Source organism: Falco rusticolus, chromosome 5 (assembly GCF_015220075.1).
Source record: "Falco rusticolus isolate bFalRus1 chromosome 5, bFalRus1.pri, whole genome shotgun sequence".
NCBI lineage: Eukaryota > Metazoa > Chordata > Aves > Falconiformes > Falconidae > Falco > Falco rusticolus.
In genome coordinates this window covers 49,432,080-49,457,551 of record NC_051191.1, presented here as the reverse complement: position 1 = coordinate 49,457,551, position 25,472 = coordinate 49,432,080, and the positions used below count along the sequence as shown (strand labels likewise).

The following is a 25,472-nucleotide window of genomic DNA, read 5'->3' as shown; positions in this document are numbered from 1 at the left end:
TGTGAGGAGGCACAGCATTCTGAGGTTGCCTCACACTGCTCAGGGTTTGGCAGGCCCATTGTTTATATATACAACATTAATACAAAATTGATGCTTTTGGGAAACTCCACCCATGTGTGATCTAGAATACTTCCTGATATGCCCAACAAGACTTCAGCCAAGTGCACTAATTGTAGGCTGCAAAATATTTTTTCAGAGGAAAAGGATGGGAGAGAAGTAAGGGTGAAAACATAGAGAGGAAGAGATAAGGAAAGAACTGATGGGCTACAGCAGGATGGACAATATAGGCGGGACAAACAATGAATGCAGAAGGAGTCAGAGATTGTGGGTACGTTTGGGAAAGCTGTTCAACCTAATTATCAGAGGCTGGACTTAGGCAGAATGGGGTTCATATTTGTCTGCTCCCTATCTCTCTCTCTCTGCCCGCATTCAGCTTCTGCTGGCATTGCCTTTTCCACTCACTCCCCTAAAACCTGAACCCCCCTTCTTATTCTTGGAGGTTTCAGGGTCTGGCAGGGCTTACAGCACTGCCTAGGAAATTATACTGGGGCACAACCCTTTCTTTCCCCATTCTTTCTATAGCTCCTGGCCATGCTGTGACAGCAATACAGTCTAATCCTGCTGGTTGCACGAGCCTCTTGGACAATCCACTTTCAGATGTAATGGTTTTCCTGATTGAGAAAATATTAAAACTGAGAGGTATGGAAAAACCAAGATACTCTAATGCTTAAAGAGAATATTAAGATGATGCTTACAGCTATTGTTTGGTAACACCAAGACCAAATAAAATCCAGAGTTTAAATCTCCAGGTCTTCTCAGTGTTGGCCAAATGCTTCTTCTCAGTCACATGCTTTTCAAAGCCAAGTTGACCCAAGTACACAGACACAATTAACATACTGATGAAACTGATGGGCTGAAGGAAAGAATCGTATATGAGAGCCTGGAGTACAGAGGCAGATAAAGCTGCTGCCCACAACATGAGCCCTGAGGTGAAAGAAGTTATCTGCCTTCCCGACCTTGCTTCATCTATTGAGCCTCCAGGACCCTGGGCACACGCCTGTACATGGTCCTGCCCTCAGATAACCCCACATTTAAAGAGAAAAAAACGAAACAACTGGCACCCCGCAGCTGATTCAGACTGACGTGCAGAGAAATATCTCTGGCACCAAGGGAAGATGGAGCAGATAAACCAGGAAGCAGCATTCAAGGCACAAGCAGCTGGCCACTGAGGCAGATTTTTTAAAGTGTATCTCTGTGCCTAAGGTCCCAGGAAGCCACCTCACTTCCATGATTCCAGCAGCTATGAGTGCCCAGAAGATGCTAGAGAGGTTGATGCAGCCTCTGTACCAGAAACTGGCCTGGGAGGAGTGAGTGAAAGAGACAGAGCTGAAGGGCACTGCTAGTACAGAGAAACCACAGTGCAATTAGGCACTTAGAAAATAGGGAGGAGGAGACCAATATTGGCACTAGGTTTCCTGAAAATGCTCAGAAATGAAGCTCAATGTGGTATGAAAATGCTTTAGCTTCCAGGCAGTTTAACCTGAGCAGCTTGTCTGGAAGAGAGGATCTAGAAGAGACCCAGGATGCTCTGGGTCTCCCATGTAACAAACGAACGGACTGGGCTGTGCAAGCTCCTTATTATCAAAGTACTTAATTCTGAACAACCAGAAAAAGCCAGGCAGAGTCAATGTGTATTTCTCCCAAGACCTTTTCCCTATAATTAAAAGAAAGAAAAAAATATCAAGAAAAGAAGTCAGGAAGAATCACAGGTTCAGTCCAGAGCTGTCCGGGAGCTGTGGAGCCTGGAGATCTGCCAGGCAAGCTGGCAGGAAATCAGGCGGGCTTGTGATGGAAACCTGCCTGTGTTTCATCGGAAGTTCATCCAAACAGAGATGCTGCTGCGAAACATTCTGCTTACAACAAATCAGCATTCTCTGACAAAAACCTGTGCTGTTGGAAACCTCCCAGCCAGTGTTTCTTGTGGCATAATCGTTCCTCAGATAATAAAAAAAGGGAAGAGAGGAACTGGGTGTGTCATAGCTAACATTAATGGGCTACATCATATATAGTTTTTTAAGTGACTCCTTACATGGGCCAAATCTTAAAAATGAGACCTCAGGCATTTCAGTCTGGTTTTTTTCAGCAAGTGCTGAAGGTTCAGCTTTGTTACCTTACAATGTACACAAATGTAAAAGTACTGGTAAGATGCTGGGCGAGGACAGAACGATTTTATTGTATCCATCATTTTTTCATACTGAATAGCATTTTTCAGATATTACAGACTGTTAGTTTTGTATTCCTCCCTGTTCCTCCCAAATCCATTAGACAGAAAAATACGGATAATTCCCTCCCGATACTCAGATTATGTAACAAGAGCACAACTCTCTCACTTTGAAATTACTGACTCAAACATCTTAAGAGAGAAATGTGGAAAACACATACACAACTCAGAATAGCTAAGAACATTTTTCTTTACAAAAGAAAAACAGAAAAAAATGAGGGATATTTCCTCTTTAATGGTTTTGAAGGATACTGGAAACCTTTCTCATTCTAGCTTCTCTTCCAAAGGAGTACCCAAAAGGCTATAGGGTAACGTCTGTGTACAACCTGGGAACTTGGTCCCAAATACTCTTGATTTTCCTAAGTGCCAGAGCCAGAAGTGGGAGGTTCTAGTTCAGACATCTGTGAAATAAATAGCAAAGCACCCATTTAAACTAACCAGAAGCTCAAGTTATAATGGCTATATTTGTTTTCCAGGTACCTTTGAAAGAAAACAGCCATCAGCTGCTTTTAAAATTTTGTTTCTTTGCCCCCCGGTTATGTGAATACAGTGTGCAAGATAAGACATTTTCAGCATGTAACTTCAATCATGTGAGAAGTCCCACTGAGTTCAGGCAGCAACTTCCTATTGAGTCAGCAAGTACTTGTGCCTGTGTGTGATTTTAAGATGACTAATGTCCCTGGCTGTGTCTGCAGCGGTGGGTAGGTACCTTGGGCAGGATGTCCCGCGGCCCCAGCCCCCAGCACACGCCCTGGCTGCATCCTGGCTCTGGGCTGCGACAAGACTGGCGTGCCCACGAGCTTTTTTTTTTTTGAAATGAAATCCCTGTGCCCAGAGCCAGCAAGAAGTGCAGTGTACTTTGTGAGAGTATGCAGCTGGGGTTATCGAGGGGATGACTGCAGGGGCATCTACTCTGTCGCATGGCCAAAAGCCCAGCTTCATGTGCAGTGTTACCCACATGCTGAAAACTCCTTGGTAACTTGGAGTGGTACTATATCAGCCCTGGCTCGAATGAGGCTATCGCAACTTCTCTAATGAACCTCTCACAGTCTTTCAATAATGCAGCTATTTATAGGCTAGGTCTATACTGAATAAATTGCAGAAGCTGCACAAAAGCTCGCAGTGTTTCAGCAATGAAGCTGTAGAGAGACATCAGCACAGACCGAAACCACTCAGTATGGTTACGTACAATCAAATATTATAATCTACTATGCTTTGCCTGATTACACTCACTGCTTAACTGAAAAGTTAATGGCATCTTATTACATTTATAAAATTTCCTTGAAGTGAAAGCTGGTCTTGTGAAGTACAAGAATTTTCAAGTCTCATAATTTAAGAGCTAAGCTCTGCTTTTTCGCAAGATCAATTTTTCGGTGTAGCATCATGTAATTTTAACAGAACACCCCCAGTAATCAGTGCAGAACTTGGACATAGACAGAAACCATCGCCAACCATCTCATCTTTCTCTTTCAAGTTGCTCTTTTTAGGCTCTAGCAAACATCCTGGGTCCTGTGCTCCCATCATGTATCATAGGGTGAGAATATTAATAAAAAGAATGATTAAAAAATGTACGATGTGCTCTCATGAGGAAGAACTGCTGACAGGAGCATTTTGTCCTTCTCAGCACCCAAGCCCATTCATCTTATAGGTTTCTTTTTGACATGTGGAAGTAGCATGAAGCAGCAGGATCCTTTGTGCGTGGCTCACCTGAATCTTTCTTAAAAGAAATCAGAAAGGATTTTACTGCTTTCACCCTTCCAGACTTCTGTCTCTATGACACTTGTTCATAAAGTCCCAATAAACAGCAGACTGCTGCAAACATGCTTCACTTATGAATCTTGTAAATCTTCTGAACCTTATGAAAGAATTGACATTCAATACAGGGTTTGGAGTAAGCACTGTAAGCCTTTGACTTCCACCGCTGTGGCCAGAAAAGGCTTCAGCAACACACTCTAGCACAGAGAGTGTCAGTTCCTGCTACTTTCTCCTAAGATTTTATCTTTCTAAAAGGAGCAGGGATTTCCTCTGGGGATAGGAGGAAGAAAAAAACTTGAGACAGAGGTACTTTTTCATTACAATACAAAGCACAGAAGGATGAAAAAGAGAGCTAATGGCTGTCTTCTCTTACGGCAATTGCTTCCCCTTTAGCAGCTTTGAAGACAAATTGGATCCCTCTGTTTTATCCAGGTCTGTAAGGGCAGAGGCCATAAAGGGACTCACAAGCCTGACTGCTACTCTGAGCTGCAGAATCCTGTATTTAGATGGTACTGAGACCCTCAGCATTTCTTCTCAGCCCACTCCTGCCTCTGCAAGTGCACTGAGCCCACAGATGTCCGGGTCCCTGTTGCAGGTGTGGGGAAACCTCATGAGCCCAGTTGCCAGCAGCCTCAGTAACCCTGTTAATGCCAAAGCTCCTGGGGGATTCCTGAACTAGATGTTCCTGTGCTGGTCTAGACCATCGCTGCTTGCCAGCCGCCTGACTTTTAGATTCAGCCCTCCTCAGGTGAGGGAGTGACTTGAAGGATGAGGTTACGTTAGGCACATGGATCCAAACTGAAGTTCCTGCTCCAGCAGACTCATATGAGCAGCCTAGAAGTTTCCAGAGACCCTTGGATCAAACTACTAAACTATCAAACAGCAGCTCTTCTGACCCTAACACTCCCAGATATTTTTTTCCACTTGTTTTATTCATTTTTGCTTTTAAAGACAGGGAAAACAAAGCGAGGCAAAGTGAAGACCTCAATCTGATTGTGTAGCTTCATGGCAGGAAACATGTGAGTGAAAATAAGCAATTTTCCCACTTTAAGTTGCATTTACAAATACACTGGTGGTACCTTGTCTGGAACTGCTGCCTCTCTTACAGAAGTATTTTGAAAGGGATGACACATTTTGTCTCAGGTGAAGCTCATCAGTAAAGTTCTTTAATACCAATAAATAATCAGAGACCTTATTTTCACGTTATTAAGATGTTTAACTACAATACAAAGTTATAAATATGTTCTGTAACAGGTAATAAATGCAGCTTGTCAATCACTGACTAGTTTTAGAAACTCATTTTTTTCTGCTGGATTTAAAATTGCTGGTGAAATTGATGAGGAGTGTACTCAGCACATCCCTTCAGCTGAGTGAATTCAAATTGCACCTGTTCTTGGATGCAAGTCATAACAAGTGCAACCCATATACATTATAAAGAAAAGGACTTGTATGCATTTTTTCCAATTAACATCTGCCTTTTGGCAAGTCATTAACCTATTTTCTCACAAAGAAACGTCTTCAATTGTGTTATGCATCTGAAGCATGCAAAAGTCCCTGAGGGGGCATTCTGACAAAAACAGATCCTAGACCCAATGTGAACATACATATTCATTAATTGTTTGGGGCAAAGAGTACAGAATTTGATTTTTACAAGTCTTACAAGGTAAACAGGTTACATAAAGCTGTGTCCCTGGAAATACATACACATTGCAGCTACTGTTGCTCAGTAGAAAACTCAGGAGTGGTCTTGTACTGTGATACGGCAATGAAAATAATTCAGCAACACTGTAATGGCTTTGTGCTGGTTTTGGCTGGAATAGAGTTAATTGTCTTCACAGTAGCTACCAAGGGGCGATATTTTGGATTTGTGCTGAAAACAGTGTTGATAATACAGGGGTGTTTTTGTCACTGCTAAGCAGCGCTTATGCAGCATCACGGCCTCTCCTGCTTCTCCCACCGCCCCGCCAGCGAGTGGCTGGGGGTGCACCAGAAACTGGGAGGGGGCACAGCCGGGAAAGCTGGCCCCAGCTGACCAAAGAGATATTCCATAACATATGATGTTATGACACCACACTCAGCAATGAAGAGCTGGGGACAGAAGCAGGAAGGGGGGACACACAACACGTTTGGAGTGATGGCATTTGTCTTCCCAAGTAACCATTATGTGTGCTGGAGCCCTGAGCTCCCGGAGATGGCTGAACCTGCCTGCCCATGGGAAGTAGCAAGTGAATTCCTTCTGTTGCTTTGCTTGCATGCGTGGCTTTTGCTTTACCTGTTAAACTGCCTTTATCTCAGCCCACAGGTTTTCTCATTTTTCACCCGTCTCTCTCCCTCACTCCACCGGGGGGGGGGGGGGGGCGGAGGGAGAGAGCAAGCAGCTGCATGGGTCTTAGTTGCTGGCTGGTGTTAAACCATGACAGACTTATAGGAAGAAAAAAACCCTGTTTCGCCTAAAAATAGTACAGCATATTTATTTATGGAAACAAATATAAATAAAGGCAGGAAGTTACATTTCTTGAATCCCTCATGCTACAGGGATCTGTTCAGCTCATCCTAAAATGGCGAGGAGAACCTATTCTACCACAATTTCTCCAATCAGATTAGTTTAATAAAAATTTTAAACTATGGTTTATATTTCTCACCATAAAGATAACCAAATAATGAATTATTATCTTACACATGCAAAAACAAGAAACAACAATCCCCCAAAGACAAGGGAGTTGTTCAGATACATTTGCCTCCAGGAACATTTTCCAAAACCGTAAGTTTATAAAAAATGTTTCAACAGTAGTAAAAAGCAAATACTGAAAATTTTTGGAGAATGTAATGAGTGTTTAAAAAAAAAAAACCAAAAAAACCCCCCCAAAACACACACCAAAAACACCCAGCCTCCAAAAAATAAAAAAGAGAAAACCCAGAACTGAGTTTAGGTTGTCAGGCTGGTCCATAGAGCATAATGGACTATTGGCATAAACTGTCCCTAGTATTTGAAAACCTCTATGTTCAGATCAAAAGAAAAAGTAAAATGCCTTAAGATCCAACATTGCAACATTTAGCCATTCGGTGTCTACAATTGGGTGATAATTAGGAACCTCTAAACATGCTCCCAAAGGAAGTGCGTATTGCCATCCAAAATGAAAAACTGAGAAAAATACCTTTATTGCCTCAACATTGTGCTTTATGTATTACCCAAGATAAAAATTCCATTGAAATTCCACTAAACTTTGATGAGAGTTACAAATAAAATTTAAGACACAGGAGTAACTGGCAGCATTTCTTTCAATTTGTAAGAGCATTTTTGTTTCAAAATGTCTGCAGAAGCACATAAAATGAATTGCTGAGCTACCGCGTAACACTTTGACACATCAGAAATTTGAAGTTGGGTTCCTCCAGAGACAGTCCCCCAGTGATACTGGCAGGAGAGGTTATTCCTGCTGCTGCCTTCTCCCTCTCCCCAACAAACCTCAGGGATCTATTGCACGTCATTGAGACATTAGAGTTATTTTTTTATTATTATTAACAAGTAATTGAGCCATTTTTGCAGTAGCTGGCCTGGATGCTGGAAGCAGCCTTTCTCCAGCAGGGTGGCCTATTTACATTTTGCTGTCAGAGGGATAACTTAGCTTGAAGAAAGCAGGACTGTATGAGGTACACGGTTCAGCTTGTTTAAAACAAGCATGGGTGATTTTCAGTATTTCACTGCCACCTGCAATACAGATATACTTTTCATAATAATTTAATAAGACCCATGCAATTATTTTTTCACGTGGTGCAGAAGCACAACTAAGGCTAAACAGCAGTCATTTTCCTCTAACTCTATAAGGTAATTCAAATTAGTCAAGTCACCATTTATTTACCAGAACACAAACCCTAAAGGCTTCAGATAGTTTAACCAGCCTCTTCACGTGCTTTTAAAGGAAGTTTTTCTATTCTATAGCTTTATTTGAAATTATACAGATGAAGAGAATGAGATAACTATCCCACATCAATGCTCCTTTAAAAGAAAGATCACATTATCTGGATATGTTTCAGGAGAGCCATAACAGCTTGAGGAAAATACCTCCATCATGTTCTCTAGTTATACAGGCATCCCAAGAGCCATGCATGTTGAGTTTTGATATCAACAGACCACCTGAAAGAGTGACAGGAACGTATCTTAATCTTGGAAATGTTACGTCACTTCACCAGATTCACAAACAGCAGAGGAATAAACTGGATTAAGTAGTAAATGCTCCAGATAATAGGTACTGAAAAGGAAGAAGGACTAGTGATAGAAACTAAGGCAGAAAGGAAAATTTCAACAGATTTTATTAAAAAATATGGAAAAGAAATTTCCAGATCTTGTTGATAAATACTCCTGAAAAGCTTAACAAAACCCCCAAAACAATATAGTTTTAGACCATACATATATTCCACTTAAAGAAAACAAGAAATAAGCAAAGGATTTTAATAACTACATGTTTTTGTGTCTTCCAATGGAGCCAAGAAAAGGCAAAAACCACAAGAATATTTGCAAATGCAGAAAGCAAAGTCCACCTGACCTAAAAGACAGTATTTACATAACTATGCATTATATAGCATTAAAACAGTTGCATAATCAAAGGTCAGGCTGTTTACATTGGAATATGTAAGAATCCTTTCACAAAAAAATCTGTGGCTAGGGTGTTGCATAGAAGTAGTTGCATCTAAAATTTTTATGGGACCACTTCTTTGTGATAAAAAGTACTACATAAGACTGAACTGAAATTACATTGAGGTTATTGGTAAAATTCAGAGTTTACCAAGCAAGCGTGGTGACATCTGGCTATCTGAAGGTGATTACTATGACAGAAAATGGAAAATTGTAAAAGAAAAACTGACTACTCATTGCTTTGGCTTGAACTGCAATAGTATTTGCACAGTGAGCTTCTGTACTTAAGCTGAACTCTATTGATGTTAATGAGGTTCAGCCTGGGAAATGGGCTTTAGCTATATACAGTCAGTTACAGAATTGGATTAAAATGCTCCCCCCATTTCAAGTGTCCTATTTTTCAACATACTAAGTGTGAAGTTGCAGAAATGGATGACTACCTAGTTTTGACTGTGGATTTACAACAGGTCTTCTGCAATTGCAATTAAAAAATAATAGGTAGACATAAAGAAGCATAGACATTTTCTATTAAAAGACAAGACCTACAATTGCCTGTCTAAAAATTACATTTTTATTAGAACTAAACCAAAAGCATCATACATTTCAAGGTCTTTCTTGATTTATGGCTTCATTCATTAACTGATGGGGGACATTCCTAGCATGCAAAGCTTGAGCACCTGTAGTCCTTGGAGGATGCAAATCTTTTGTATTTATGATACAGATTTTGCATAATTTTGTTTGGTTCAAATATATTCTTCAGAAGTATGAAGCTGACTTTTATTTTTCTAAATTTGAAAAATGAATTTTGATGGGGATGAGATCAGAAGAAGTGCTCAACTTCAGTCTTGCAGCTGAATTCACACAGGTGCAATCTTATTTTCAAAGTTTAAGTGACTTCATTTTCGTATTTATAACTAAAAGTTTTTACATTGTATCTTCCTGCAATCATCGCTAAAATGTTTAGAAGATAAAGAGTTACTGTTGCTACTTATTGGTAAAATATTTGAGGGTATGTAAGGGACAAAGAAAACCTCTGGCATTTTTAGAGTTAGGGCTAATTAGGTCTTATTTAATTTAGATGCTTGAGAAATGTTGCCTTAGCACAAAGACCATTATTTTCACAATCCTTACCTGAGTTAAGAAACCTCACAGTGCACTTCCATAATAACTGCTATTCACCTAAAATACGTAATTTGTTGCTTAGTCATATTCAAAAATCTTACATTGAAATAAGAATCCTGTAATGTTCAATGAGAATTATCCTACAAACTTAGTTTTGACTGGGCTATACATTATTAAACATATAACCAGAATACCTGTTTTCTACCAATGTTTAAAAACGTGGGGGTTTTTTCTTGTCTTCAGTTTTTATTACATTGCCTTGTTAAGAAAGGTGGATTTTTTATTATAGCAAAATTCAATGAAGTAACATTTATTTTTCCTCGTGAATATATGAAACATATTCATCAATACATATTGTTTTCATCTTTTATTCTTCCTGTCTTCCCTGAAGTAACATTTTTTGCTGATTTTCTAAGCATTCTTTCAATTTATCTTCAGTCAAAGTCAGACGTTGTTCCAGGATTGAAATAGTCTGTGTGAAAAGGACGGTAATTTCAATTTGGTTTTATATTACTCACACAGTATCATAAAAGTGTACAACACAGTAACATAAGAAAAATCACCTTAAATCAACAGGAAAAAATATCCTAAAGATGACTTTTCCTTAGCTATTCCACTATTTATAACTGTATTTAAAAATAGTGGCTTTGCATCTATGGAGATTGTCTAAAGGTTTAAAATTGTTTTCACAAAATATTTTCTCTGAGAGAGAAATACATCCTTGCATATATAAATTACTCTGAAACACTATTTGAAAGCTGCATCCATATTTCAGTAGAAAAACAGCCATCACTGGTGACCCTAAATGATGTATTCCAAAATCCTAAAAGAAACTTCTAAGGCATAAAAAAAAAAAAAAAGGAAGTGAGAAAAAACCCCACTATTAAAAGGCATTCTCCAAGAGATTACCTTAATCAGAAAAGGTAGGTTTCTGGACACAGACTGGCAGTTTCTTTTTAATCCAATTTACAACACAAGTAATTTTCAACTGATGGCTTCACTCCATATTTCCCAAAACTTGTTTGAGTTAACATATTTATTGCAAAAGAGTGCAGAATAAAAACCTTAGCCACTCCCTTTTGATTTGGTTTAATGCAGATGTATTACAGACAGAGTAGTTTCTTAAAACATAGATCGGCTAAATCTGGATTACTAAAAAAGAAGTATTGAGCGTTTGCAAACAAGTGACTCAGCCACTGACTGAGACTACTAGTTTGCAGTTTCATTGACACTGGGAATTATTCCACTACGTAGATTCCTATCTAAGCCAGCCAACACCTTGAACACTAAGTCTGAAAAGGGATTTAATGGTACACTGCCAATTGACTTTGCTCATCCCCTCCTAATGCGTGACTATTCAAGCTGGAATCTGACAATGTCTGCTAAACAACTGGTTTCTGGCAAATCTATGCTGGATCCCACTATTGAAAAATGTTGAATTTTCCTCCAGAGTTAAAAATCCAACAATAATCTTTACGATTCTGTAGCTGGAAGCTTTCACTTTAGCAAACACAATACACGTGATCAATATTTACTGAAAGAAAAAAGTTGTAGAGTCACGTGACTATACAACTATTCAAAATAACCCATAGATTTTAACATTCCGATTTATGAACACAGTTCCTCAGTTTTTTGCCCATTGACTGCATTATCATTTTCTACTGCAAGTGTTATCTGTTATTGTACACTTACTAGAGTTAAAACATCCAGCTGCTCCACAATGTGCTCCAAAGCATTACCCAGGGAGGAGGAGATGCCTGTTTGCTTGTCTGCATTATACACAGCTGATTCGCTCGCATTCTCTGACTTCCTTTTTGAACTTGTTGCCAAGACAGAAGCAGAGGGATACCGCAGATCTCCACTGCTGACATCATCCTTGAATACAGAAACAGCGTTTGAAGACTCAGTTGCCTTTGTCTTCATTTAATTAGAACCATACAAGACGACAGGTAGAAAAGTGTGGCTTTTAATTTTTAAAAGTATCTATTTACACATATATGCACATACACAAGGGCCTTCAGATTTGCTTCTCGTAGCGGGTCTGATTCATAACACTTCTGACCTAAGAGAGAATTTCAGCTGTGATGGATAAGGCAATAAGAAAAAGTTCAACAGTCTTTAGGTACGTTTTAGGTACATATGATGGAGGAACTACATGCTGTACTACTAGAGCTTGAACTAAGGCTTGAATTAATACTATGGCTGACGGGAGTCTTCTTCAAAAAGATAGCTCTGGTTCACAAAGGAATTCATTCACAGCAGTCATATGGATGAAAAACCCATATGTGACTAGATGATCACAAGGGTTCCTTTCAGCTTCATAGCATGAAACCTTTGTTTAGCATGAATTAACATCTTCTTTCATAATAATAATAGAAAAGTAGGTTTTAGTTGTTTATTCAGTGGCATTACATTTTGAGAAACTGATTCCCTCAGAAAAATAGCAGAAGGAAACAACAGAAAAGACTCACATAATGCAAAGCTAAGGGAGAAATAACTTGGATATACAGACATTGCTCCAGGGTAAGCGAGAGAGCAAGATCTTCCCAGTCACTTCTGGTTTTGTCTGTGATGTTCTTAATGGCACTTTTGAGTCATGAAAGGTTAAATAATCACTAATTCATCAGAAGGTCCTTCACAACAACTTTACTTGACTTATTAATGAGTTTTTAAGATTTCTTTGAAAACCTCTTACACCTTCAGATAGTTTTAGTTTATTTTTACAATAAACTGTAGCAGTCAAGTTTTATGAGCTCTAACTATATTTCCAATATCCACAACATTTAAAAAATAAAACTTTTAAATGGTTACAGTTTAATGGTTTCTCTGAAATTTATTGATAGCTAATGAAAATATCTATCAGCAATGCAAAGGAGAAATTTCAGTCTTACCTGATGTGTTTAAAATACACAATGTTTGTACCCACAACATATTGATGTTGTAAAGCCAAACAGATTTTTAAAAGAAATAGTCTTAAAATCCTTGTCAGCCATTAAAAAACAAATCTCCTAAGTCTATAAAATAATCTTGTAGGATGTAAATTGCTAGGCAGTATTAGTGGCAAACCTTTACAGGATTACCTAGGCATGTTGATGAGTTTCCATCAAAAATTATTTGTGTAGCTGACCCTGCCTTTGCATCTGGTAGGATCAGAGCCTGATGGATGAAATACTACTACTACTATGATAATGTCATAATTTTAAATATAAGCAATACTAAATCATATCAATATTATCAGAAACTTATACTGCTGCATTATCCACAATACTGTTTCTGTGTCTTCAGTGCCATCCTGCACAGTCCTGACCAACTAACATGCTCTGTCTGTGGACTCACTGTTGCTGATTCTCCAAAACCTTTTCTTCCCTTAGTGCTGGCGTTGTGCTGTCTACATCAATGAGAGAACTAAACAAGAGACAGGTTGTGTTCACCATCTATCTGGAAGGGCTTTTCTTTTTACTAGCAAAGCACAAGAGCAAAACAGAAATGCCACACACAAAGTCAGTAGAAGGCTGTGGGTCTAGGCATGGGAACGGCCAAAAGCAGAGACTGTGGTGGGGTAAGAAGTTTTCGTACCTTAGGAAGAGGAGGGCAAAGAAGAAAGTCTCACCACCCTCTCTGGGTTAAAAGCTCCATCATACACTTAAGTTCTGCCAGGACATGTCTCAGCCCCCAAGCAAGAACCCATGAAGTGCAGAGCATGGGGCTGATAGGGATAGAGAGACATACCCATGCATATACATCAGACCTTAACTTACAACACTACTAAACCACATGGAACTCTCCTAAAGGTTTGATAGTAGCATCGTGTTTGGTGATATGTCACTTTCATTTATTTCATCATGATGAAAGAAACAGATAAATAAATTAGAAGGTACCTCTAGTTCTCTTTCAGCCCTCTTTTCCGTGCTTGGTAACTGATTTATGCAAATGAACTAAGCATGTCAAGTAATAAAGGACAGATGCAAGTAATGCCGAAATCCAGTGATCTGTATTGATACTGGGATGTGTCAAAAAATAAAAATATGCTAGACATCAAACTACAGATTTCGAACATTAAACATCCAAGACTATTCCATGGAATGTTCTAATGGTTACATTTGCGTTGGACTATAGAGAACTGGCCTTCTCTGTTTAAGGCTTAAACAGCCTTAAACTCATGGCTCATAGTGCAATGCTTTGTCAGCCAGGCTGTTCCCTTTTAAAGGTATGAAACTGGAAGAAAGGGTACTCTTCCCAGCCATGCTGTTCAAGTTTTGTCACTGATCAGCAGAAAACAACTTTAGTTCAGTGGTTAGGATGCTCAGTCAGGAGCAGGTAGGTCCTGTTCCCATGAGAGACTTTGTATTTGACATATAAGGGGATGGAATGAAAAAAAACTCCATAGAGGAAAGAACTGGAACCCAGAACTTCCCCACTGCTAACTAGATGGTTAAATTACATCTTCCTTTCCAACACCATGAATTTCAATTTCTTCTCAATATAAAAATTCTGTGATGTCAACTTCAAATTATTCTAAAGAAGCGTACATTGTGATGGAGTCATTTGTTAGCACAAAATGAGAGAGAATACAAAAGGTTTGATCTTTGGACAAGGTAGGCAGAAAATGAATTTCCCATTTAATTTTATTTTGCTTTAGCTCCTTGCTCTTAAGTGTTAGAATTCCTCAAAAGAAAGCGTTCCAAGTATCTCGGAATATTCTGGCTCACAATGTATCCCACGTACTTTTAGGTGAGCATGAAGTATACAGCATTACTGCACCTTAAGACTGCCCATATCTTCCCTTTGCAGATTTTGTTGTATGAGATACCAGTAACTCAGTCCTAGAAGAGCTCAGATTCACTGTGTTATTTCTGACTTACCAAGTTTTATCTGAGGTCCTTGGGAAACAGGATTAATGGAGGCTTTTTGGCACACTTACTAAATTACAAGATGGGGAGAGTCTCAAATGCTGATTAACATGGAAAAGATTAGGTTCAATTTGGCATTCAAGCGTTAAAGAAAAAATATTGCCATACATTAAAGAATTCCTGCTATACAACCAGTCATGCTATGAAGAACATCCTTGTATTTAACTACAACAGGAGTGTCAGAATAGACTTCTTAGTGGGACTTCTACAGACAGTGAGATTACAGAAACCTTGCTTCTGTCTGTAAATCTTGCCTGCTTGCCCAGAACCTTCCAAACCTCAACCACGATTACCTAAATTTGATAGAGAGGTAGAGGGCTCACTGATTAAGTTGCAACGAATTTCAGGAAAACTGGAGGCAGGGTAAGTCAGACACATTGCAGGAAGGACAGGTAGAACTCGAGCATTATATATTCTTCATGGCAGCAGTAAACCTGCCTGGTTATCACATGCCCTATGAAACCTAGGCAGCTGATGAAGGAAAAGTGTCAGTGAAAAACAGCAAGATGGTGCAGGAACAATTTGTAAAGCTTACGCAAATATTCTTTGTAGACACATGTATGTTTCCTCTGAAAATTTTGGCACCTTTTGCTGATTTTAATCAAGCCTCGTGAAGAGGTAGGGGTCTTAGAAGTAACTAAGTTCCTGAAAGCTTCAGGAAACCATTTGCCAGAGCTTCCTACCTGAGGTTAATGCAGCTCTACAAGTTCACAGTCCTTAGTTCTGAAGGAGAATAAGGATGTGAATTCCAAAAAGTGTGAGAAAGACCCAGGCTGGAACCCATGTCGTCCCAGACACCAGTATCAATAAGCTCATTGGAAATAAACCTAGTGTGATTTGTCTAATGTTAACAAAGCTACTTGTACTAATGTTTTGAGAAGTACATTCATTTTCTTGCTGTTTGAATGATACAAGTGATTAAATAACACAGCCAAAACAGATGTAACTGTAAACTTCAGCTGATATTCTTGCTTAAAGTCATGCTTTGCATGTTCAGTGTCCTAAGGATAAACTATGATTTCTCAAGTACTTAAAAATAATAAAAAATAGAATTAATATTCAATAGCACTCAAATTAAAAAAAACAAAACAAAACTGTCTATGATTTGAAGTATTAGGATTTAAAATTCATTTAAATTAATGGAGCAGGAGAGAAAAACCATCTGAGGTTATTAGACATTGACAAGTTCTTCTACACCCAGTTCTCTGAGGTTGGTGTTTCTCAGTTTCTTTTCAAACAAGCCTACTGTACTTCAGACTGAAAATACGGATTTCAGTTTAAGTTCCCACAAAGTGATTACACATTTTGCTATTAAAGCCAAACTAAATAGATTCTTCTAACCCAAGGAGGAAAACTGTCAATCCAGGTAAACAGAGCAAATGTTAAGCTACTAAAAAGTCTCACCATTTTTTCCTTACAGTAAATTGATCCAAAACCCGATGTATCAGACAAATAGGCTGTGAAAAATGTTTTGTGGCTCAGTAAATTGCCACCAACATTGCCAAGTCAGAGTACTGGAAAAGTCTTCTTGTAAGTTAGTGGGTTAAGCAGGAAATTGAGATTCTTCTGTCATACCACAGGGATAATGAGACACAAAAGTGCTTATATAAATAAAGCAGGGGCCTTGATGGTTGTCAAATCTGAAAGGATTAAATACAGATAAGCAAATCATTGAACTTTCAAAATTAGTAAGAGAGAAATGAAACGAGACAGTTTCAAATTTTCAACATAAGTTGTGCCAAAATGGTTGTTATTTTTATCATGTTCTGGAAATTTGTAGCGATTTTTAAATGTTGGACAGCAAATATGCTGCTGTATCCTTAAGGTGCCTGCTTTATATTTTAACCTTTCCTGGTATCTAAATTTACAATCTCCTCCAGCTCAGTGAAGGCTCCAGAACTGTTTAAATCTAATGCAAAATTCAAATGCCAAAACCTTGTTATAAAGGAGTGAGACTAGTCTCAGTAGATTTCCTTTACTTTTTGATACCGATCAGTTCACGTCCACCACTTCCATTCTCCATAATCTTTTTAATAAAAGTTCTTTTTGAAGAAACTTGTTTTATTCAATAGCCTATTTTACATAGTGTTTCAAGAACTAGATGTTCCCTTTCCTTCAAATCAGCCCCTTTCTAAAGTTCTTTAAATACTACCAATTCGTAAACAATCCTACATGTTGCCAGCAATGTAGTAAAAGTGCCTCATAATTTAAAAAATCCCAAACTATTCTGAGAGACTTCAGAGCTATAGCTTATTCTGAGAAAATAAATTTGAATAAGCCAATCAATTTTAAATTGTTACTTCTGAGCAAAGCTAAAAAGAAAATTAAAATGTATACAGTGTTCACAGCCTGTTAGTAATAAAATGGACTTACATTTGCGCAACTTGATAGGAGTTACAAAGAAGGAGAAGGAACAGATTTAATAAATCAATAGGAAGCTATTACCATGACATTACCAAGCGGATGTTCAGTAGAAAATTAAATTTAGCTTATAAATGATGTCACAAACAGCAAACCATAATTGCTCATCTTAGTTTTCTGTCAAGCAAAATAACCAAAACTCTGTGGGTGGTACCTAACCAATTTGTGAAAAATCCTTACACATAACCTTATCACCTCTGCCTATTCCCAAATGTTTTCCCATTAAATATTCACAGATCAGATAGAAACAAACACTGTATCCCAGCGTCCCTTCGCTTCATGATGTATAAGGATAGAATCTGAGCAAAATGCATCCATATATAAAGATGCCCCAGTAGTTTTATTTATAGAGGAAAAAAAAATCCCTCAAGGAAAAAAATATGAAAACACACAAGTCTTTTTCACTTGATCATTAGCCTTCAATCTTCTAAGAGTTTCAAATTCAGAAAATATAGACAACAGCTTCCAAATGAATATCTTAATGATCTTATAATTAAGATGGGCTTATATGAAAAAGTGACATTGTTAAGCTTTCTAATGAGTCACAAAAATTGGCATGGTCTGCTTTTTAAAAATAATCCTTTAAATTTTGAACACATGGTACGTTTGCCTACTAATACTAAAACATTTCTGATACTGTGATTAAAACAACTACACACAATTAGTCATAAGTAGGGCATTAAGCTGAAGCAGACCAAAGAGCAAATGCATAACAGAGTAGTCTCCCACCTTACCAGACCTTGATTTCCTGTGTTTTTTGGTTATTCAAAATCATCGAAGGTTTCTCAGGAGAAGTAACAGTACTGTCATTATCAGTGCTTTTCCTTCCATCTTGTGAGCCTACCCTCGAATGGAAATGGTTCACTGCGCATATGCTAAATTGAACTGTTTGGGAGATTTTTTTTCTGGTTTTTTGTTGTTTTTTTTAAGGCCATAATTATTCACAGATCACTTCTATTGCTTTGAGATAATTTTTTTTCAGTCAATAAGTGATCCACATAAAACAGAGCTCTCTGATCTATTAGGCCGACACTGAGTATGTTAAATTACAATCTGTTTTATCAGTTTCTACTGCAGAAAACTTCCCTGTAGTTTCAGCTGATGACAGCACTCTTCATTTCCTCTCCTCTCGCACGCATATGAATCAGGACAGAAAAAACCTGCCATGTGCCAAACTGCAGCTTTCTGCCCCTTGCTATCTGATGAGGTACTTCTGGTATAATTTATTTGCAAGCTTTAATCAAAGTTTTGCACTCAAGCAGCAAAATACAGATAAACTATGCAGCACACCTAAAAATAAAAGTTCTACTAAGCTTTTCTAGCTTGAACAGACTTCTTTCATAAAAAATCATAACAGAATTTCACACTTAATTCAAAGTCTTTCACGGCTTCTTACACATCTCAGTTGTCTTTAGCTCTTAAAAGAATGCCCAAGCTAAAACCCAAAATTGAAAGCACTTAATGTAAGTGCACTTCATCCAATCTGACAAGGAAACATTCAGTCTCCTCCTCTCTGACACAGGTATCATCACTGTAAGGTAGCACATCCTTCGGTACCGCCACAAGTAGTGGTATCAAGGCGCAAACACAGCTGACACACCAAGCCAGACTATGCGACTGTATTCCTTAGCAAAACAGGCATTTTCACCTAAAATGGAATAGCACTTTAAGTCCTGAAAACAACAAATTCAACCTGAAGCCAAGTTAATAGAAGTCACGAGGCCAGGATAGTACAATGAAAACTACTTGCTAATATAGTTTATTTTGTTTGTTTGTGGTTTTTTGTTGTTGTTGTTGTTTTTTTAATATCAGTACAAAATTAGCTGAAATCCTGATGCACTTACAGCTATCATCTGTTTAATCAATCAGGATTACAGCTACGATAAATTTAGCATTGCCGTGATAGCATGAAATAATAAACCCCTTCTGTTCACAGGCACATCTCAAGATATCCTGAATAGATAGTTTTACATAAAGAAATTATATCATAATTTAAAAGTGTTCTTTCACACACATAATGAGAAACTGGTTACATGGTTTTGTAATGTCAGCTTTTCCCCAGATTGCTGCTGCTGGTCTCAGAAAACACTGTAAAACAGTGCACATTCAATGCACTGTTTTGCAATTTGATTTGTACAGAATCTAATACAGAACCAAAAAATTTTGTCTATATTCCATTCATATCAAGAGAACACAGAAAAAGAATGAAAAATAAGCTTTGTTTTCTCCAAGAAATATAAAAATTAATTATATTTCCCCAATTAAAATCTCAGAGAGGTCCACAAATATTTAAGTGCATCCAGATAGAAACAAATAATATTTCTGAAATATGTTTCTAAACTCTTAGATCAGTAATACCTATGCTTTACTTAAAACCAGATAAAAATAAAAACCTGGGGGTTTTAATTTGCTCATTGATATTAATTCCTACCATCAATAGTTCTCTACACAGAGTCTGATTCAGTAAAGGGATCCGCAAACCCCAAATACCTATGCTGTGTCTCCACTGGATTTAGATAAACCTAACCCTTAAAATGAAAAACAGTACCTAAATACAGTAGTTATACAGCTTGTAAAGGAAGAAAAAACCCACAGCACCCTCAAACATTTCTAATCAAATCACTACATTTTAAGAATTTAGAGAAAACCGAGGATTTCCCGCCACAAAACAAGCAATACTGCTGAAAAGTTAATAAATAAAAAAATTAATGTCCTGAGCATGCAACATAAACTAGATAGAAATCAGCAGAGGTTCAATTTCCAAACATGAGAAATTCCTTCCCAGGAAGTCAATTCTAAATATAACACTTCAGAAAGACCACATTCAAACACTTTCATAAATTATAGAAATACTTGCACCACAGGCACTAAAAATAAAAATATGTACCGTATGGAAAAGGTAAAGGAAGGTAATAAATGATCTTCAGTATATCTTCAGCTTCAGCAAGAAGCTTTGTAAAGCTGAGGACAGATAAAGAGGAAAGCATAGAAACATCCCCACTATTTAAAATTACAGAATAAAGTAAGCAATTTTAATTTAGGCAAATTACTTTGGATTGCATGTGTGCACATCTATGGGAACATCTTATAGCTAAAATCAATGCTAAAGTTTCAAGTGATGACTTCTTTTTACCCATATAGAGGCCTAATAAAAATTGTACTACATACTCTGCTTGAGCTTCTTATCCATACTAGGGCAGAGAAAAGCTGAAGGCGGGCAGGAGGATTACTTGTAAGAGAAACTGGAAACGTAATGAAACAGACACAAGAAACAAAATAGTAACAACAAGTAAATAACCCTACATGGACAAGGCCTCCTTTCTAATACTATAAATAGAATATTCTGCTATATTTGATACTACAAATGCTAATGAATAAAACCAGAAGTAAACAAAGCCCTAGGAATTCCCTAGCATGTGGGCAAACACCCTAAACTCCAAGTAGTAGATTGTGGAGTTTCACAGAAGGCATCAAATACCTGGAGGGAAGGAGGCAGGTTTACCTCGGAGCATGACTGAGAGCACAGCATCCTCACCAGGAACACATCTACTCAGAGAAATGACAGCCATTGCCCTGGATTGCCTGCTCATGACTTCTGTCCTCTTTCTGCTACTTAAGAAACTGACTGAAAGTCTCTGTTTTAGACCTGCTAGCTAAGTAAGTGTAACTGAATTTTACAAAGAAACAATACAGTATGATGTATTGTGCAGAATCTTAAGAAAAATATTATATATATATATATATATATAAAAAAGGGCTAGCACTTTCTTTATCTCATTCAAATGGCTGGCAAAGTCATTTAGTATGTTCATTGGTATTGTTCAAAATGAATTTACAAAGAAAAGAGATTGGTCGACAAACTCAAAAGAATTTCTCTTTCTTGAACGCATGTTTACCCCTAGGAAAACCAAACCAAAGCCATTTTTCCTAAGTTGAACTTTTAAAATTAAGCCATATACTTTACAATATGCAATTGATTTCTCTTAGATAAGTGTCACTTATACTTAACCCATTGTGGCAAAACTAATCTTGATCAAGTTATAGCATATGTAAATGAGAAGAGCTAAAGGAACACCTATCTTAAACCCCACCTCTCAATAAGAATGAACAAAAAATTACTGAAAACAAAATCCTGAAAAGACAGACTCTGCCAGGACAAGAAGGACCGAAGAATGTGATTAACCTCTTCCTAAACACTGCAGAAAGCTGAGAAGAGCTGCAGTCCCTGTGCTGCAGACTCCACAGAGCAGGGGTCTGGTGCTTCACAAGGGTGGGAGGTGACTGCGCAGGAGAACCAGTGCAGAGCTGACTACGCTGCAGAGCCTGCCTTCACACACATATACACACACTACCTTAGCAGAGACCCCTGATGTAGAATGAGCACGTAAGATCTGTCAGCCCAGATACACGTAAGTATATACTCATATACTCACACATCCACGCACAACCTTCTTTCAAAGTTACAGGCAGAATCATCATCGTCAGAAGCTCCTTTCTGTCGGCACAGCTGCACCTGTACCAATGGTTTTTGTCAGGGTAACAGTGTCAGTGCTGTGGTATGAGTTTGGGGTTTTTTGGTGGTTGGGTTTTTTTGGGGTTTTGGTGGGGTTTTTCTGGTACTTCGTACCAGCATAACTCATGTCAACAAAAGATTCTTGAATAAACAAACGTAGCTTGCCTCCTGTTAGGGAATGCTAGGAGGTACAGGATGTCCATACAAAGATTTCACACAGAAATCTTCTCTTGTTAGCTGAGACCTGGTAGCTTTGACTTCCCTTCCAAGCAGGGTTAAAACCAGGAGAGTATACCACTTGACCACCCAGTTATCAACAACACCACTGGGTTTTTACTCCTACTAAGTTAACAATCCAGCACAGCAGAGTGCAAAGTTAAATCCAACAGGGCCAGCACAAATGCTTGAAGGCTTTGCCAAAAAGCCAGATGCTAATATTGGGGGGGGGAAGAAAAAAAAAGTGCCCAGTATTCCACAGTTTGCAACTGAAATCCCGTGACTATAGCCAGGAAAAAAATATCTTGCTATGTAATAGAGGAACAGTGCTCCTCAGCATTTGACCAAGCCTTTTGTTAATAAAATGTTATACCTATAATGGATGATAAAGAAGTTTTGACAAGGACATTAAATACTTTAACAATAGGGTCACAGAAAACTCCCATAAGGATAAAATGAAGCCTCAAAATTTTCCTTGAAAAGCCGAACTTATATGCATTTGTTAGGTGTCATTTAATACCTGGAGAAAGAAGCAAAAGTCTACACTGAGCTGTTTCAGTGTTCAACGTTAGTAATAAGCTGAAGGTTTGGACAAGCTGTCCAATTTGTCCACATGAAAACAATACTCAGTGTTGCTGAGCTAAGTTCAGAGGTGGGATTTGCAAAAATTGCTTCAGCAGCACTAGCATAACTTTGTATTTAAGTCAGTTGAGTTTTACAGTTTACTGTGATAGGAATCAAATTAGGGTACTGCAGAAACTGAGAAATTTGAGAATTGCATACAAATATCCAAGAAACATTTACTTTGGAGCGGTCTGACATGCCTGTTACACTCTTGAAAAATCATTTATTTTAATTAGTGTTCTATTACAAACTTCTGTCAAAATACACACATTATTCAGCACCAATTAAATGCTAAATGTGTTGGTACAGAAGACTGGTAGGTAGATAGGTTCTCCTTGGCTGTATTAAAAAAGGAATTCAACAACTATAAAAATTACAGTTAAAGCATTAAGGTTGCCAATAATAGGTTTATTTTGAAATGCTGCATAATTTTCTCCCACTGTTGGGTTGTGACAGTTGGAACTTTGAGGAAACTAAAATAAACACCTTACTGATTTAAGAATATGTTCTGCAGCTCTGCCAGTTCATTAAAATCAGAATTCAATTAAAAAAACCCCAAACCTCTCTGTGGTAAGCTGAGAGAGTGGGTTTCATTGCTCAAGCAATTCATTAGGTACCAGGCTTATCTTCTCCCTGTTTGACACTTGGTATTTGTATTTTAGCCAATTTCTTCCTACCTAAAGTCACAAAAATTAACAAACCATCTGAAGTGACTAACTGTCAGCACGGGATAAGCGGCAACACAACTCTGACTGAATCGGGGTGGTCATTACAGGGGGAAGGGTAGGAATGATGGCTGACTCCGTGAGTTACAATTCCAAGAACATTTGTTATTCTTACATTTCACAGGAACATACCACTAGAAAAGATCTTGACAACTGAATTCTGTCCTCAGGTACGAGGAGATTGCATCTACACTATTCTCATTAAATAATCCCTTACTTTGGAACTGACAACATCTCCTATGGTGAATTTCTTTTATGACTATTTATTTAATTTTAAAAAGCATAAATATGGACAATGCTTAGTTTATACAGATTATTTTCTAGTGAAGTAAAAGCACAAAACTATCCCACTTCTGCCTCAACAGATGCTCTTTGTATCACAATGGTCACATCCAAAATCCTGTTGACTTTTGTTAAAATATAGATAAATAAATTAAAAGAATAGCCAGCTAAAATGTAGGGGTTTGCTCTCCACTTCTGCAAATGATGCTGGGACAAAGCCCGCCTTTTCCTTAGTTCTTTGTGTGTGAATGTCTTACAGATTAAGATGCTGATTCACATTATTAGAGATGTGAGATGCCCATCTACATTGCAGTCAGCTTTTTCCTCCCGGCCAACCAAAAAGATGATGGGGGGAAAATAAAAATGTAGTACAAACTCCTGCCTCTCTCAGCAGCAAAATGCTGAGGCAACACCTTGAGAAAGCTCTCCCTCATGATTCTTAACAGGATTCCTTCACCACAAAGCTGCAGAGAGGCAGCTGGAGAACACAGCAGAAGGGAAGGAACATGGTCTAGTGTCCACAATTTACAGCTTCATGTTGCACATCCAGTTGCTGTCACACCTTATTACCCTTTCTAGGTACAAGAAAAAACCTCCACTTACAGTGTCCCCTGTAACAGTCCTCTGTTAGTGATGCTTACATGACCAGAAAAGCTGAGGTACAAGCCAATACACAACTCACAAGAAACAAAACCAGTGCTAACTCCTTCATTCAACAAGGTATAGCATCTTTTGCACAGAAGAGGTTCTGAAGAACAGGCTCACTGTGAATTGCCACCTCTTTCCATTTAATGTATGTAAGTAGAAAATTTTAATGTAATTTACGATTTTTTTAAAAAAATAGCATAACATCACATAGGCAGTAAAAAAAAATATAAAGAAATATCTCCTTAGAATATAAGGATATATACAAAAGACTATATATATATACACACACACACACACACACACACTTCTGTATCTGTATTTTATATATACAATATATAACATTTTTCATGGATATTCTCCATGTATACATGTATATACACACACATGTAAAACACCTTACAAACTCTTACTACCTTTAGAACAAAAATAAACTAAAGCTCTGTCCCCTATAACATACAAAGTTTTAAAAATGTGTGTATATATCTATATTAGGAAAATACATGGAAAACACTAAATAAAGCGTTTACCATTTGATGATAAACATTAAATTCCACTGGTTGCAGTGTATTATTTTATTCATACATCCAACCAGGTTTAATTAATTTGTTAAACACCCATGAAATTCTTCTGCATACATTCCATATCCACTTATGTTTGCTGCTATATTATTAGCACTTGTATTAGTACTTACGGTGTCTTTGGGGTTTTTTTGGTTTTTGTTTGTTTGTTTTGAACAGCCAAACTTAAAACATTGATTAACATTAATATTTAGTACTTACGGTGTCTTTGGGTTTTTTTTGGTTTTTGTTTCTTTGTTTTGAACAGCCAAACTTAAAACATTGATTAACATTAATATTCTCTACATGTTCAAAATGGGGAAAAAACATAACACAATTATATATACTAAGTCATCATTTAACTGGCTCACCTTCCTATTGCTCTAGCATACAAAGAAGTGTCTTGGGATTACATTTGTATTAGTGGCATCCAGATCAGAACCTTCACAGTCTAAAACAGTATTCAATAGATTGTTTTTACACTGTCTACACAATTTAGTATATTCTTGTATGATTGCTGTATCAAAGGCCTTACAAAAGAAAAAAATCTACATTATGAATTATTTCTTTTTGGTGTAAAGAAATATCCTTTTAATGTGACTAAACACACTGGCAGCCAAAACAGGAGCATCAGTATGTCCCACAAGCAGGATGGAAAGCCATTTGTACATGTACAAATGGAGTTGAAGCGCAGGGGTAGAGCACACTCATGTCAGTATATCTCACATCTGTTCTGGAAAACTGGTTCTCTGGTTAGATCAGGACAAAGAGAAACAGGAAAATTTTTT

The 25,472-nt window shown here is 37.8% G+C and overlaps 1 protein-coding gene across 8 annotated transcripts in view; it reads right to left on the bottom strand.

Annotated features, from left to right (window-relative positions):
- Positions 1–25,472, bottom strand: part of POC1B (POC1 centriolar protein B) — a 71,932-nt gene that overhangs the window by 8,399 nt on the left and 38,061 nt on the right. For 3 of the 8 annotated variants that reach the window (XM_037387823.1, XM_037387824.1, XM_037387827.1), the window contains 2 exons: positions 11,481–11,663; positions 8,327–10,260 (listed from right to left, as the gene is read on the bottom strand). The exons of the other annotated variants lie outside the window; for them this stretch is intronic. In XM_037387823.1, coding sequence (XP_037243720.1) covers positions 10,156–10,260; positions 11,481–11,663 — 288 coding nt within the window. In that variant the 3' untranslated portion in view covers positions 8,327–10,155. Of the gene's footprint in view, positions 1–8,326; positions 10,261–11,480; positions 11,664–25,472 lie in introns of those variants that run through there. 8 annotated transcript variants of the gene reach the window in all.